Genomic DNA, 16,718 nt, shown 5'->3' with positions numbered 1-16,718 from the left:
CTTCACCACCAGCTGTGCTGGATGGAATTTCTGGGAGTTGCAGTCTAAGAAAACCTGGGCTACCCAAAGTTGGGAACCACTGCTCTAGAATGCAAGCAGTCTTGCATGGCTCCAAGAAAGAGAGCGGTTGAAGCTAATTAGCCGTTTGGATCTGGTCAAAGTGACCCTGGCCAGTTTCATCTTGAGATATGGCGGGTGCACTCCTCACAGCTGGCACCAATCCCCTCAGCTGTGCCTCCAAACTCAAGAGGGAAAGAGTGTTTTAGACCTTAGTATTTGCATTTCTTCACAGGAACAATTACCTCCCACTCCTTCACTAATGGTTCTTTAACTTATTCTTTAGATGGCAGGGTTGGGACTAACGAGGCTGGTCTTCCTGCTTTAAATCATCTCTCCCTCCCCACCCAGTTCCATGGCCCCCAACGGCGGGAATCTCCCAAAGGCAGGAATCTCCAAGGATTCCTGAAAGCTGAGGGGCTCCAATAAGTTTTTCATTGCCCCGAGATGGCTGCAGCGTGGCTTGCAGCTGATGACATCATCCTTGCTGCACAGGCCAGGTCCACCAGGAAGATCTCAGCCAGTGGATGACTTCTCCTTTTTTTGGAAGGAAAGTGACTCTGAAAAAACCAAGGGCCAAAGGAAATCATTATGTAGGGTGTCGTAGTATGTTAGGCCTTGAGCGTTGCATTACAGAGCATGGTCCTGTATTTGAAGGCCTCCTCTGTTCAAAGGGCTGTCCACTCCACATCCAATTTAAAGATAACAACCCACAGATGCTGGAGACCATGTCTATGTCGCTGTGCCCAGTAGGGAGAGAATGAGAGAGAATGATCAAGATCACTTCTCAAGGTGGAGATCAGGGGTCTTGAACTTGTCCATTCACTTTTGTACCTGGACATCAGACTCAGAGGCCACAGAAGTCTCTGGCCCAGTCTTCCCCACTATGGTGAGATGAACTGTATAGAGGTGTCCAGAACTGTGTTTATGGACTAAAGCTCCCAGAATTCCTCAAAAAGGACAGCTTTGCACATCTCCAAATTATATCCCCTTCTCTTTTGGCATTCTGTGTTCATTGCACATGCTCTGTCCTCATGAGGCTGTTTTTCGGAACCTCTCCTTAATTTTTCCACAAAGCTCGAGGTGGGGAATCTTCTATACACCCTTGGATTTCCTCAAGTTTCCTCAAGCTTGCAGGAAGGAACTGCTGTTTTGACTCTCTAAAGCTCAGAACTGGAGAAGTGAGTCTTTGTAGGTGCACTTGCTTATACCAGGATGTTTTACTGTTGTCATCATAGTGGCTTCTTTTGGGCCAGAGACTGTGGATTGGGGAGGGTATTAGAGTAGCCTCCCACAAACGTCATGGCCTCCAGAGGTATCAGACTACAACTTCCATGCTCTCACAACAGACTGTGCTGCTTTTAGTCTAATTCACAGATCTGTGGGGGCCAACAGTGATCTGTTGGAGAACACTGCTGTGTAGAATTCTCTGTTAAACAGCATGGTGCTGGCCCTGCCATTAGTCAGAGTGAGGCAACTATCTCAGACACTAGATGCCAGGGGGCTGCTGTGTCCTGCCCTTGCCAATGATCATACATAGGTATCAGGGCAGGGAGGTGCTTCCCCATAGTTTGGCTACCAGCTACTCTACTTGCTGCTCCCAGGTGTGGTAGGGGACCCTTCCTTATTGCCAAAGCTGAAGCAATTTCCATTAGCAAGTCCAATTGTCTTCTGTGCATTGGCTGGAAGGGACACCATTGTGTTTACCTCAGGTGTCAAAATGTCTCAGGATGGCCTCGATTATTGTTTTTCCTCCAGCTCTGAACTACAGTTTCCCGGACACTCCTTTCCAAGGAAGGAGTGTTGATACATTTTTAAATCTGAAGTGTCAATATGGAAGTAAAGAAAATGCAACTGAAAGAAATAGCAGTCCTCCCTCGTGGGACTAACTCATATATTCAGGTTGGCCAAGTTCAGGGAAAGGTGTTGGAAAGAGTTAACATGTGTAGCTTTGACTCAGAGACAGGTGACTCCCAAGTTAATTGCTCAGCCAGAACAGACCCAAGGTTGGAAGGTGGGGCTTTTGTCAGCTGGGGTCCAGCACTTAGATACAGAGGAGTTCAGGGGGAAGTCAAGGTCTGAGTGGTTTGTTTTCTTTCCCCCCCTGACATTTCCAACTCTAGGAAAGGAAAACGTAGGTTTTGGGCTGCCTGCATCGCGAAAACATCTGTTGGGGCTTACACCTGCTAGCAAAGGTTCACACATTCAATAACTAGTTTGGTCTCTTTTTGTATTTCTTTTTAACCAGTACTTTTAATCACTCCCTGTCTCAGATATTTACTCAGCTGGGTAGGCTGTTGGACTTTGAATGCTGTTTGACAGTAAAGAGGATTCTTTTACATGAGTGAAATCATTTCTCCCGTGTTGCTTTTGTATGTGAATTATGACAGGACTTCTCTAGAGACCACTAAAAGGTAAGTGAAGAAATGAAAGCCCCACCATGAGCTTTGTTTACGTTATGGGGCTTTGCTAAGGAAATGAATTTGGGGGGAAATATAGGGTTGAGTGGGGTTTCTCGTTTTTTTGTTTTTCAGTCATGTGTTATTGAGACAGTTGTGCCCTTAGGGTCCAAACAGGATAACCTCCTAGTTTTTCAGAGGTTAGTGTCAAGTGTGCAAGAGGTAGGGATGAGAAAATCTGTCAGGTTCACTTTCTCCTACTTTCCATTCCCCAGTCCTCAAGTTTTTTTCCATTCCTGAAAATGAAGACAATCATGAATGTTGATTTAAGTGTTTCTGCCAGTTAAGCATGGCGGCTAGGTGTGCCACCTGTTTTCAGTTTGGAATAAAGATTGTGTAATGGCAGCTGACATCACAAAAGAGTGTATGGTTCTTCAGAGTGCAGAAATGGAGTAATTTCTCTTTGAGGGGGCAAGAAAGTATGTGGGTGAGGGGAGAGAAGTGCTACCAGAAGAGACGAAGTGGGTTTTTAAACAAAGGCAATCCTCTTCTCAGGCTTTCAGGTGGTACCTTTTCTGCTGGAACCCATGAAGGGAAACAAACAGATTTCCACAATTTGGGGATATTTTAATATACAGTCACTATAGAAAGCAAGAAGATTCTGACTGAGGTTCTAGTCCATGACTAGCTTTTAATTTGAGGCCTTTCTCTGTCTGACTACATGTGTTTGCTGTCCTGTGGCCCCTTTAAGATGTTTCTTTGCTCTCTATCAGGTGTTCACAACTTCTAGTCTTCCCAATTTGTTGGATTACAACTCCCGTCAAGCTTCACCATTGTTTTTCGTGGATAGAGCTAATAGGAGGCGTAATCCTGAAATGTCTGAAGGACCACAAGTGGTCTATTTGTGCTCTCTAGCATCCTTAAATTCTTTTCAGATAATCTCTGCTGCTCCAAGTGAGACCCGTGACAAAATCTTGCACTGTGGAGTGCTGTTTGTTCAAGATTCCAGCCACATACTTCCATTTAGTGAGTCCCCTTCCCCCTTTCATGAAGTCATCAACATTCTGTGCCCATTTAATATAGCAAGACTTCTTAGGGCTCTTCCGGAGTTTCCCACTTCAAGAGTTTTTGTCCTGATGGTTGTTGTGGTTTTTTTCAGGCTCTTTGGCCGTGTTCTGAAGGTTGTTCTTCCTGATGTTTCGCCAGTCTCTGTGGCCGGCATCTTCAGAGGACTGGAGTAGGAACTCTGTTCATGCTCTGGTGCTGTTTGTTGGATAGTTGAGTATTTATAGCTGTGGGAACACCTTTTGTCTTTTCAGGAGATAGGGTGATGATGGCGATCAGCCTGTTTTTGTTGTGGATGTATTGTGATAAGGGGGGAGAGATTATCTGTCGCTGTGATTGATGGGTGTCTTTAGCTGATCTTTTTTGTGCAATGATCCCTGGTCCTTGTGGCTGGGTTTTTGTCCTATTTGGTTTTTGTTTGTTTGTTTGTTCCTATTCTGCAGACTCTGGAGTTCCTATTAATAGCTCCCTGTTATGTGTGAGTGGACCCATTCCGGCTGCACACACAATGGAATGCTGAATCTTAACTGGGAAATGGAGGGAATGAGAGAGAAAGAGAGAGCGAGAGACCTATATTCATATATTGTCTGAAGAAAAATCTTGTTCAGTATTCATTCTTAGTTTTCTTGTTGTTGAGAGGAAAGTAGGGAATGAGGTAGTTTACAAAGGGGGGCTGCTTCCAATGTTTGAGAAGCACTGCGGAAAGTAAGAATTTCATAGAAACAGAAACTGCTTGAAAAAGAGGCAAAGTCTACACACATTTGCAACAGATTAAAGGTCTTAATCCAAAACTGGATAGCTCATTTTCCTAAAATAGGTGTAATTTCCTGGGTGTCCTGTATTTATTAGAACTTTGTAGTATGGTATAGTTCACTGGGTTAGAACACCAGGGACTAGGAGCTCAAAACCCCACTGTGTCTCTTTGGAGAGGGGCCAGGTGGGATTCTCCAGACTACATGTTGGTGGTGGGGGCCTCATGGTTGCAGAGTTCTACCAGATGGAGAGGATTGGTAAACCATTTTTGAATATGTTATATCTAGAAGATCCTAGGAGGGTTGCCTTAAGTTGGCATTGGCTTGAGGACAAATTACTGTTGTTATAAATATGTACATAATGAGAACTTTTAAAAATGCAATTAAAAAGCAATTGATGTTTGCTCAGTGTCCTATCAAATCCCTAGGTTGAATCCAGATGAAGTCATACTTGAAGCAGACCCATAAAAATAAACGAGACTACAGTTAGTCATGATTGGCTTGTGTCCTATTGATGTCAACAGATCTTTTCCAAAATTGACTCTGTCTTCTACTGATCCCTGGTGTCATGAATCTGATTGCTTGGTTTTGGCTGTACCAAATCCTATTGTTCCACCTGGCACTGCCTTGATGAAATTGGACTTGTAATGAAGGGGATATGTCCCAGTTCTCATCCTCCTGCCTGGAGTCCAATTAATTTTCATCTTAAATAAGATGAAAATTAATTGGACTCAATCATTTTTGTGGTATTTTCTGACCCCATGAGAATTCGAGTGTATTAAATGTTATCAAGAGGGTTCAGGTTGGGGCTAATGTTACAGATTAATCTACACATCTTGCATTTTCTGAACCCAATAGGAATTCTAGTGTCTTCCCTGAATGGGGGCGGTCTTCTGATAATCACAGCTTGTCATATCTGCTTCTTGTAATCATGTTTCACTGAAAAATGGCATGGAGCATTTTTTTAAAAAATTCAGTACATTTCATTGGCTACAACAGTGAAAAGTAGCCCAAAGGCAAAAAGCAATAGATTTGTTAGAACAATTTCTGTCTGCTAAAAAGAAGAAGAAAAGAACTATAGGGCAAGTGGCTGAAACTTGCAGGCGGTGTTTGCAGCTCTTCAGGAGATAATGTCATAAAATACCTTCCTATTTCTGCATGAATTCTGCAACACAGTGTGATACTGGGAAACTCCATAGTTAGCCTGCAAAAATGTTGTTATTCTGTGTCTTCTGATCTATGCAATGCTTCTTTCCCAAGATATTCCCTCACCTAAACTGGAGGGGGAGACCCATGCTTTTTGGACTCCAAAAAGCAGCAAGAGATTGAAGAAACAATAATCTGACATCTTAGAGATCTCTCAGTTGTGATGGCCTCTCAGTGAAGAAGTTATGACCTTCCAGATCAATGGTTCCCAACCTTGGGTCCCCACATGTTCTTGGACCAAAACTCATAGAAGCATTCTCCAACAGCTGTGCTGGACAGGATTTCTAGAAGTTTTAATCCAAGAACATCTGGGGACCCAAGGTTGGAAAGCTCTGCTCCAGATGTTGCTGAATTGTCCTAGTTCCAAACATACTAGTTGAAGATAATTAGTGGGGGTAGAATGGGAAGGTAAAGTCATCAGTGGCCTTCCAGTACTTTAGAACAGTGGTGGACAACAGTTGTCCTCCAACACATGCAACTTCTATCTTCCTTCATCACTGGCAAGGCTGACTAGGACCGATGGGAGCTGCAAAGCAACAACATCTGGAGGACCATAAGTTGTTCATCCCCAGACGAGAGAGTACGGGTTGAGATGAAGAAAGAGTATAAATGGGTGTGTAAGACAGTTGTCTAAGTAAGAGAATTGCTTAGTTAGAGGAGAATCAATGTCTAATTTGTCACTTCAGGTTGACTCATTGTTTCCTGGGTTCTCCTCCGCCAAACACTTTCTGAAGTTCAAGAAATCTTCCAAAGATGACTGGGGCTAGAATGGACATCTGACCATCGCTCTATGTCCGTGGTCATGCTCTTGGACTCCATTGTCAGAGTAGAGTTTGTCTGGTATTGGTTGGATGAAAAAGGAAAGTGGATTGAATATGGCAAAAAGGTAAGCGATCCTTGCTGTTATTCAATCATCAGCTGTGAGCGGTCAAAACCACAATACAATCAACAAAAGCTGAACTACCTGATGCATTATATAAACAGCACACAGCTAAATTTGTCTTTGTTTGTGTCTTCAAAGTAAGCATATGTAGGTCTGATCTAGGCAAGAGAAGTTCAATTTCCCCCCATGTCCATTACCCCCAACCCATGAAATTCATCTTGCCATGGGAAGACCAAAAAGCAGGGGGGATGTTCTTTGCTATCGGGTTGGTGGAATCGTTTTTGCCTTATGCATTGGAGGAAGGGTTTAAGTGAGAAAAGGAAGGTTTAAACTTTTTCTATCCATGTGTGGAGGGCTTGATGGGTGTAGTCATAGATAGTTTTTAGAGATGGACATGACTTAAGTTGTGCCACATTGCACGACCTGCATTGCATGGCACCACAGCTGGTGTGCATTCCCTCTGCCAACCCTTGACTGGCTGCCCAACTCACAAGCCTTTGTGCACCATCCAGGTCAACTTCCTTCACCAGCTGCCCATTGTAGGCAGCAGCCTAAACTTCCCTTCCTCACTTCTTCTGGCAGCTGACCACTGAATGGCTGCACAGGGTGAATCCCTGCCCCGCCTCCCCATCTGAGTGGTTGGCTGCTGGAGGAGGTGGGAAAGGGCAGCCCAAGCTCCTGCCTGGACTGAGCAGTGGAGAAGGAGGACAACCTGGGAGGTGTTCAGAGGCTTGTGAGTGGGATAACCAGCTTGGGGAGGGGGAGGGAATGTGAAGCAGCTGTGGTCATACAATGCAGCATGACTTAAGTCATGCCCATCTCTAGCAGCATTATTCTACAACAAGTAGAACAACAGGAGATGTTTAGGAGTCTTTTCCTATTTGTTTTCTATCTTTTCAAGTGTAAGCATATGAGCAGGGCTAAATCTGCCCTGGTCCTTGTTTCCAGTCCCCTAGTAATCCTTGCTGCCCTCCTCTGAACTTGTTAGCCACAAGTTTTGTTAATCACAAAACAAAGAATGCTAAATGCAAGATATGCAAGTGGTGAAAAACGTGTTGTGAGAAACAGACAAAAACAAAAGGGGAGGCAATGCATTTTGTCTAGTTTGACCCCCTTTTAAAAATAAAACGTATGTAAGCCTGTTACCTGCCTCCAGGACCTGCTCCTTTTACTATGTGAGAAGCAGAGCGAAGGACAAGCCCAAAGCCACCTTTGATTCAGGTGGACAGGTAGCATTCTTGTTAGCAAAAACTTCCAAACAAGCTGCAGTACTCAGAACTACATGGGGCTCGTCAGCTAGGAAGGTAAAACACTGACCTGCTGAGGGAGAGAAAGGTGGAGAAAGGAAGGGAAGATGAGAAAGGTGGAAAGGCTGGTAGGCCAGCCCACTTGCAAACAGAGATGGAACAGACAGAAGAGCAGAGCTACATTGATAGATTTTGTCTGTTGTAAAAACTATGATTCTAGAAGAAATTAAAAGACATGGGTAGCTGTTCTGAAACTCTGCAGAAGCCAAAATACCAGACACACCCCTTTTATTGTTGTCCTCCCTCCCCATGGCATTTCTGCAGAACTCACAGCATGTTGCTGCTATGATATCCTCCTCAGAGTTGGAGGCTGCTTTCCTGGCTGACCAAAAAGGCATCGTATTCTTCCACGCTGGCACTCAGCTGTATGAACTAAACTTCCAAGGTAATTTTTGTTATTCCTCCAAAGGGATTGACAATAAAGAACAACTCTTCATCAACAGTCTGCCTGCCACCCACATCAGGAAGCAAAAAGCGTTACAAAATAGGCCAATGGGAAGCTTTTACTTTAAAGACTAGAGTAGCCCTGGAAGACTTCAATCATTCCCAGGCTTTTACACGCTTCAGAAACTAGCCTTAAATCCAACAGCAGCATTAAAATGCCTCAAATCATATCTTGAAGAGAACGGCACAAAAAGCAATGACTGGGGAGTGTCATTTACAACTCTCTGTGTGAAACGTAATCCATGAAAACCAGTTTTGTAGTTATTTTCTTACCCACTATGGAAACCAGCTTTGTCAAGAGTAAATATTTGGCCCTTATTTCCTTCGTTTGAGAACAAGCTAGTGGGCAAAATGAAAACTATGGGTTTTTAAAAGGAGGCCTTGACCCTATGTAGATCTGTATGGTGTGAGGGATGGAGCCATCAGTGGAACTCCATCATCTGCAGGATCAGTATCCACTGGTTCGCTTATCTACTGTCTGAAAAAATTAAAAAGTATTAAAAGAAAAATGCTAGAAACATATATATTTCTAAAGATGAAGTTAGTAGAACTGGCCACTAGAAGGTACCACTAACCAAGCTATGTATAGCATTCACTATTAAACTACTATTTGCTTTTATGTGTTGGTGACACATTTGGCATATCTCAGATATTTCTGATGCTTGTTTCTATGGCTATTTTACAAGTATATGAATAAAATTAGGAGAACTGTTCTATTAAAAGCAGAACAGATTGCATGAACACTCTGTAATTTTCCGTGGTGTTCTGTATCTGAATTTCCAGCATCCCCAAAGCCAGGATAATAACTGGTCAATAGGCTGTGTGATTATTGGAGTTAAAAAGGTAAAGGTTCTCCTTGACATTTTAGTCAGTCGTGTTCGACTCTAGGGGGCAGTGCTCATCCCCGTTTCCAAGCCATATAGCCAGCGTTTGTCCGCAGACAGTTTCTGTTGTCACGTGGCCAGCACAGCTATACACGGAATGCTGTTCACCTTCCCACCCAGGTGGTACCTATTTATCTACTCGTATTTACATGCTTTCGAACTGCTAGGTTGGCGAGGAGCTGGGACAGGCAACGGGAGCTCACTCCGTCGCGTGGACTCGATCTTACGACTGCTGGTCTTCTAACCCTGCAGCACACAAAGGCTTCCGCGGTTTAGGCCACAGCGCCACCACGTCCCACACTGGAGTTAAAAATGTTCAAAAAAGCAATTGGTCCATTCTCTGCTCTGTGTCTAAGTTGAGGTGATGCCTAATTTGTTGCCAACTGATGTTGATGAACCATTTAACCCTGAGCGTTGCTGTTTTCCTCTAGAGATGGTTCAGAGAAATGTCTACTACCAGACGAAAAGAAGAGTCTGCAGGTGGCCCAGACTTGTGTTCTTTGGAGGTAGCCAGCAAAATGACAAGTGGTATTGGACATTTTTTCTGCTCTAAATGTTCTTGTGCTGTTCTGACCCTGGTTTGGTTATCTGCAGTATTATTGTGGGTAGGTGGCCATTGAGTGGTCAACTGCTGGAGGAGGTGTGGGTATCTATATGTAGGCATATAGATATCTTCTTTAATTTTGTTATTTTTGTACTTGGTTTTATTTTTTGTTTTAAGGAGCCTTGAGTACTCTATACTGAAACCAAAAGGTGGAAAGAATTTGTGTTAAAGTGAACAGAGGAACCCAAACCCAAATCCATGTATGCACATGATGTATGGAAAAGAAATGGACCATTTTGCTACTATTCAGGGAACTACGTATATTGTTTCCATAGCAAGCCTGAATGCAGAGGCTGCATTGGCACAGGCACACAGCACTGGCCATGCTGATGAGTGGATGGTGGGATCTGTAGTATAAAAGGAGAAATTTCAAATGTTGCATTTGTAGGGATATTCCAGTCCTTTCTTTGAGCTAGTATGTCTGGAGGCATCTTTTTATATTCCAAATCTTAAGATAGTTGTATTTTTCAAAGTTTTCCTCTTGTACAAGGATTCAGGGCTCAGAGAAGGTTCTGGAGACAAGATCTACAAGGCTCTAAAACAAAATACAGGGAAAGGTACAAACAGAGAGTAGCACTGCAAGGATGCAGACAAATTAGAACAGGTTCAGAGGAGAGCAACAAGGATGATCAGGGGACTGGAAACCAAGCCCTATAAGGAAATACTAAAAGAACTTCACATGTTTAGCCTTGAGAAATGAAAACTGAGGTGAGATATGATAACACTTTTCAAATATTTGAAAGGCTGTCATACAGAGGAAGGGCAAGATCTGTTCTCGATCATCCCAGAGTGCAGGACACGCAACAATGGGTTCAAGTTACAGGAAGTCAGATTTTGGTTGAATATCAGGAAAAACTTCCTAACTGATAGAGCAGTACAGCAATGGAACCAATTACCTCGAGAGGTGGTGAGTGCTCCAACACTGGAGGCCTTCGAGAGAAATTTAGACAACCACCTGGCAAATATCCTTTGATTTGTATTCCTGCACTGAGTAGGGCATTGGACTGAAGGGCCTTATAGGCCCCTTCCAACATTGTAATTCTATGATTCTAAGATTTGCCTTCCTGTGCACGTGTTGACATTTATCACATGTGTTGACATAAATCAAAGCGAGAAGAGTTTAATTCTTGTTCCAAGGGAAGGAGAAGCTCCCGTCTTGCCAACTGCTCTGTTTGTCAACTTAAACCTCAACCACAGCTCCTTGTTGAGGATTTCCTTGGCCCCCGATCAGAACCAAATAAAACATAAGGTTTCCACTTGCATTGGAGAAACATTGTCCTGCCCCTTCCTCTCTTACACCTACCTGAAATACAGAAGAAACAAAACACAGGTTCAGCACTGGACTGTGGAGATTAAGCTGCTCACCCATGCCATTTAAATCTGAGAACCATACAGTGTATTAGAGATAACCCATCATTAGAAGGTGGAGTTTTTCAAGTGCTGATTGTGAATGATTGTTATGGTAGGAGGCTTTCTCATCTCCATTATTTCCAAATTATCTTTGTTTTGTAATTAGAGGAGATATCATAATAATTTTCTTCTTCAAATCTGATTTTTCAGACAAAAAATGCAGACTAAGATGATTTCCAGTCTAAGTTTCTAATATTATTTAAAATATTTTAACCTGCCTTTCTCCTTAAAAAAAGGCTTACAACAATTAGCATCTCAGAGTGATCTTTGAGATGACTTGATAGGATGGAAAGAACTAACATATATGATAGAATTAAATGGTTACCTTTTACATAAGCAGCTTGTGGTCTAAAACTCTGGGGTGAGGTACCTTTATCCTCTTAGACCACAGGCTGCTCCAGCTTCTTCACAACCTTGATTGGAATCAACATATTCTTTAGTAAACTTCGGGTGTTTTGAGAATAAGCTTTGTACGTATGAGCCACTGGGTTACTGTGGTTTTTGTCTTCTGTTTTCAGCAGACCCTTTGAATCTTCTTTCCCCTTCCATGAGTTTCCTTCAAACTGGGACCAAACAGCATTGCCTGATATAGGCTATAAGGTATTCGGTGTTCCCTTTCAGCTTAACATGTGCAAAGGAGCTGCTTCCCCTGGCAACTCAAATTCATGTTCCCAAACACAAGCGGAAAGGTTGCCATTCAACTACTGGTGCAGGCAGAGGAGCAGGAACCTGGTAGTGAGAACCAAAGGGTTTCCATTGATGGGAGATGGCTTCAGCGCAGGTGGAGGAAATCCCGCTGGGAGTCCGATTGAACACTACTTAGAGCCCATTATCGGGCCTATTTCGTGGCAATACGGCTGGCGAAATGGCAATATAACCCCTCCATAGTAGTGAGCACCATTCTCAATCAGCATGCAGAATTGAATTTCCTACAGTAGTGCCACTAGACCTGGACACACTCATTAGTTGCCTGGACAGGCCCGATTCTGGGTTCCTGGGTGTGTTGGAATACGTAGTATCTGGCTGTGGAGCTAGAGATTGGTAGTCAATTCTCCACTGTGCCTCCTGTGAGTAGAACCAGCCTGTGTAGCCTTGGGCAAGCTCAACAGTCCCAGGGTGCCTCCAGAAGAAAGGAATGGAAAACCACTTCTGATTATTCTCTACCTGGAAAACCTTGAAGGAGGTTGCCAGAAGTCAGAATTGATTTGACAGCACATGATGATGATAATGATATGCTGCCTGGTTGCTTCCAGCTAAAAGCAGGCATGGATGAGGGTTCAAGGCATTTGAAATGTTCAAGGAGTGCTTTGTCATTGCTACCACCCATGAGCTTCCTTGGCATGGTAGGGGTTTGAATCGAGGTCTCCTGAATCCTAGTCTAACACTCTATCCACTACACTACACTGGCTGTCTGTGCAGGAATGACGTTTTGGCAGTCCCCAATGTGCAGGGAAATGTAAAGTAAATAACACAAGAATAAACCCATTGAATCAATAGGGATTTGGTGAATCAACTCCTCCATAAACTATTGAATCAATTTATTGAAATGGTCCTACTCTAACTGCAACTTACAATGCTAATTGATTCCATGGGCCTACTTTAGAGTAATTTACTCTACTAAGCAACAGGATTTGGCCCATTCTGTTATGCTGCTGACTTGTCCTTTTAAAAAAAACACCCTATTCTCTTCCTGGTTTGTTTTGTTTTATATGGATTTCATTGTAATTCCACTTCCAATTCTGTTTTAGTCAGAAAAGTGGCATATCAATGAAAGAAAATAAAAGATAACCATAGACTGAAAACCAAGCATTCACAACAGCTCTTGATTCATGTCTAGTTGGTGAAGGTCTCAGAGTCTGCTGAGGATCATCATGAAATCAAGGAGGTATTTGAGTTGACGATGGAAGGTTATGTGATCAGTACTATCCAAAGGATTCAGAACCCATCTCTCTGGCAAGTTTTTCAATGGTTTGTGTTTGGTTTTTAACTTTCTCTCTTGGGGATGGGAAGAGTGGTATTAGAACTGAGTCCTGTTAGAAGTGCCTGGAGCACATGCACTCTCTCTCATTTTCTCCACTTTTGACTGCTATTGAAGTTGGGAATTAGTGAAATAACTGGACCAGATTTTCAAGGCTGAAGACCCAGGACTCTTTCATTGACGGGGATGATGACATCCCCTGCCACCCACCCAGCCTTCCCCCTGAGCTTACCTGCAATTTTCACAGTAAAGAAAAAGGAAGATGGATTATCTTAGTACCTATGTCCTGTTGTGAATTATCCTTGCTGTAATGCAAAGTATTTAGAGAATAGCTGTGTCTTGAAAGAACAAGTTATATGTTACCCATCAATAGAAGAGGGAGTTGCATAAGTAAGTGTAAATTATATGTGGCTATCATAGCAGGTGGTTTTCTCACCTCCTGTCATTTCAAATAGCTTGCTTAGTTTTTAGTTCTACAAAAAATGTAAAAGCTTGTACATAAGTCAAAGGGGAGGGTGGGTCATACCTTTATTAAAAAATTACAAACAGAAGCTAGCTTTTGATCCATACAGATCTTCATCAGGTGATGTGTGGTGCAGAAGAAATATAAAAATTCTAAAAATCTTCGTCGCACATCCAGGTCAGAATTCCTTGCCTGCCCTAGAGCATGTTTTTAAAGTGGAGACTGTAGCCTCAGCTCAAAAGGTGATGATTTCTGATTGCTCGTCTAGTGGTGTGAATTGGAACGCTTGGGAGAGACGAATGGCCAAAAATGTTGGAGCTTTCTTCTTGCACCATGAGTAGCTCTGTGGTGTCCAGCCTGAGGAACATCTGTATGGATTGGAAGCTAGCTTCTTTTGTAATTTTTAGTGGTCTAATAAACAGATCACCCATCCTCATTTCTTCTTAGTTTTGTGACTAGTCTTCAAGCCATAAACATGCTGTTCCCTTACCGGTTGGATTTCACAGACACAAATGACCATCTCAGTCTCATCTTTCAAGTCTTCCAGACCAAAAGCTTTCTGAACTCCATGTGTAATGGGTTGAGCATGAGACCCTCTGCATGCAAAGCTGTTGCCCTAGTTGATTTTGGCCCAAACTAGAAAAAGTTGTATGGATCCTTGCCTTGAGCAGAGGGTTGGACTTGATGTATTTATAGGCTCCTTCCAACTCAGTTAGTCTATGATTCTATGAAAGCAGGCCAGCAGGTGTCTAAATAGACTATGTCCTGGATCCTTGTCCAAAAGCTGGAAAAGGATGGTGAAGTAAATTATCTCACTTTCATTGAGTCTGAACTTCTTTTTTTATGGTGTTGCTTCTGTTTATAGGCAGAGAGACCAGATGAAAAAGTTGAATGGAGGGAAAGAGGTGGCTGAAAGGCTCTTGTTCCATGGCACAAGCACATCCCATCTGCATGAGATCTGTGAGCAGAACTTTGATTGGCGAATCTGCGGAACTCATGGAACGCTATATGGTAAAGGTATGGGGATGTGTGTGTGCAGAATGATGTACAAGTTGTGATGCACTCTTTATCTTGTACAGTGGGCATGACAGCATTAAGTCACTCCTGCATGTTGCAGAAAACACAAATATTTGGGGTTTCAAATAACTTAAGCACAATCTTGTACGAAACTGTTCATGTTGCTTGTGTGTTCCTAACCCAAAAAGAGGTCCCCATTGGGATTTAATCTTGTAAACACCAATCAAGCCCCAGAAGACACTTTCCTACCAAACTCTGGCAATGAAACTGACCTTTCAAAACGGGCAAAGGAGTGAGTGAGCAGAAGTGTTGTGTGCTCACAAATGGTTTCTGACTCATGGCATCCCTAACTGGGGTTTCAGTTAGAGATGAGAGATGTTAAAGGTGTTCCTGTGAGATGTTTATCATTCCCCCCCCCGCATCTCATGGTGCCTTGTGGTGCAGTGGTTAAACTGATGTACTGCAGACAAAACTCTGTTCATGACCTTGGTTCATTCCCAGGTAGCCGGCTCAAGGTTCACTCAGTCTTCCATCCTTCTGAGGTCAGTAAATTGAGTGCCCAGCTTGCTTGGGGGAGGAAGGGCAATATGTAGCCTGCATAATTAAATTGTAAACTGCTCAGAGAATGCTTTAAGAGCTATAGGGGAGGTATATAAAGAGCACACTTTGCTTTGGCTTTGAGCTTCCACAGCGAAGCAGAGATTTGAAACCCTGTGTCCTGGTCGAACTCTCTGTCCCAATGTGACATGCTGGCTCGACATATGAAAGGAACAAATAAGGTATAGGCCAAATTCATATTAGCTGTCTTAATCCCCCTTCCTTCATTATTTCAAAGGTCTTACTAACCTCTTTTCTTTTAGGAAGCTATTTTGCAAGGGACGCCAGTTACTCCCATGCATATTGCCACTCGAACACCCGCACCAAGACCATGATTGTAGCTCGAGTTTTGGTTGGAGATTATGTTCCAGGAAAAGCTACTTACCTTCGACCTCCTTGTAGACCTAACCAGGGAAACCGCTTTTATGACAGCTGTGTGGACAATACTCTGAACCCTTCCATTTTCGTCATCTTTGAGAAACATCAGATTTACCCAGCATATATAATTGAATATGAACCTGTGTCCTATTGCGTGATCATGTGAAGGCAACAATCTTCCCTGGTTTTTTTTTTTTCATATCTTTTTAAAATGATACTTGAAATATTTGTTATTTAAAAGACTGCTGTGACTGTTTTTATACATTTGGAACTTATAGACATGAAATACTACAGAGTGGACAGCCCAAATCCTTACTGGATAGCAGTTATTGTTTTATCATCTGTTTCAGCTGAAATTCACTGCATTCCCCCCTCCCCCCAAAATAAACTTTACAATAAATACCTCGTTTAGCTTTCATTATTCAGTCGTATACATGAAATCTTGAGCAATGTCTGTGAGTATGCATGCTTGCGTTGGAGCAGTTTTCTGATGGAATATATAGTCATCATGACGAACAGCCATTGATAGAATTATTCTCCATCAGCTTCTATAGTTCCCCCTGAAGAGCCTGGGGTAGCGTTGGAATTCAGTTGCTTGCAGTATTCTTAACTATAAGATCAGCTGTTGGCTGCATAGTTGCACGTACAGTATAACGGTTACTCAGTGGTAGGCAAATAGATATAGTTAAATTGGTATAGAACATTGCAAGGCTGACCAGCTTCCAGGTGTTTGAAGCCCACAATGGAATCTCCCACCACATGAAACTTGGTAGCTACTGCCAAGATTTTTGCCACTGTAACTTCCACAATTTGGCAGCAATAGCGGGAGCTGTCTATGGTGCTGAAAAGTGCCATTGCCAGTTTAATTCCTCGGCTTTTGTAGCAACTGCAGAGTTGTCTATGATGCTGGAGGGTGCCAGTGAGCCCACCTGTACCTTAGAGCCCTGTAGACGAGCAGGTCACAGGGTATCCTACCCTTCCCATAAGGCAAGAAGGAAGTGTTCTTTTTTTGGTGGCATGACAGGAAGAACAAATTGGGATTGGTAGGAGCTACAAAACCTGGGTGCACATTACCCACCCTCTCATATAGTCTGAATGAATAGGAAAGAGTCCCCTTGCTGCTGCACAGTGAGTGTTCATCTGGCCAGAATCTGAATGCGAGACTTCCTCAGCATAGTGAGGAGGGGGGAAAACATTTTTTAAAAAACTTTCAGATTCTGAAAGCCATAGTTCAATGGGGGGAGGGGGGAGGAACTCTTCCTCATCACTACAAC

General features: G+C 43.0%; 1 protein-coding gene across 4 annotated transcripts; it reads left to right on the top strand.

Moving 5' to 3' along the window:
* Positions 1-1,639: 1,639 nt before the first annotated feature.
* On the top strand, positions 1,640-15,781 carry LOC110082681 (protein mono-ADP-ribosyltransferase PARP12). 4 transcript variants are annotated; one of them, XM_072999980.2, is made up of 8 exons: positions 1,640-2,471; positions 6,166-6,365; positions 7,934-8,054; positions 9,429-9,525; positions 11,530-11,611; positions 12,849-12,968; positions 14,322-14,469; positions 15,330-15,781. In XM_072999980.2, exons 2-8 carry the CDS (start codon positions 6,270-6,272, stop codon positions 15,608-15,610), a joined length of 945 nt encoding a protein of 314 aa, XP_072856081.2. In that variant the 5' UTR covers positions 1,640-2,471; positions 6,166-6,269; the 3' UTR covers positions 15,611-15,781. The 4 variants fall into 4 exon arrangements, with proteins under 4 accessions (XP_072856081.2, XP_020656085.3, XP_020656084.3 ...); XM_020800426.3 differs by having other exon boundaries at positions 12,849-12,979; positions 14,318-14,463; XM_020800425.3 differs by having other exon boundaries at positions 12,849-12,979; positions 14,318-14,469.
* The last annotated feature ends 937 nt before the right edge of the window (positions 15,782-16,718 follow it).

Source organism: Pogona vitticeps, chromosome 5 (assembly GCF_051106095.1).
Source record: "Pogona vitticeps strain Pit_001003342236 chromosome 5, PviZW2.1, whole genome shotgun sequence".
NCBI classification, from domain to species: Eukaryota; Metazoa; Chordata; class Lepidosauria; order Squamata; family Agamidae; genus Pogona; species Pogona vitticeps.
Note: the sequence above shows the minus strand (reverse complement) of the source record. Positions and strands in the feature narration are given on the sequence as shown.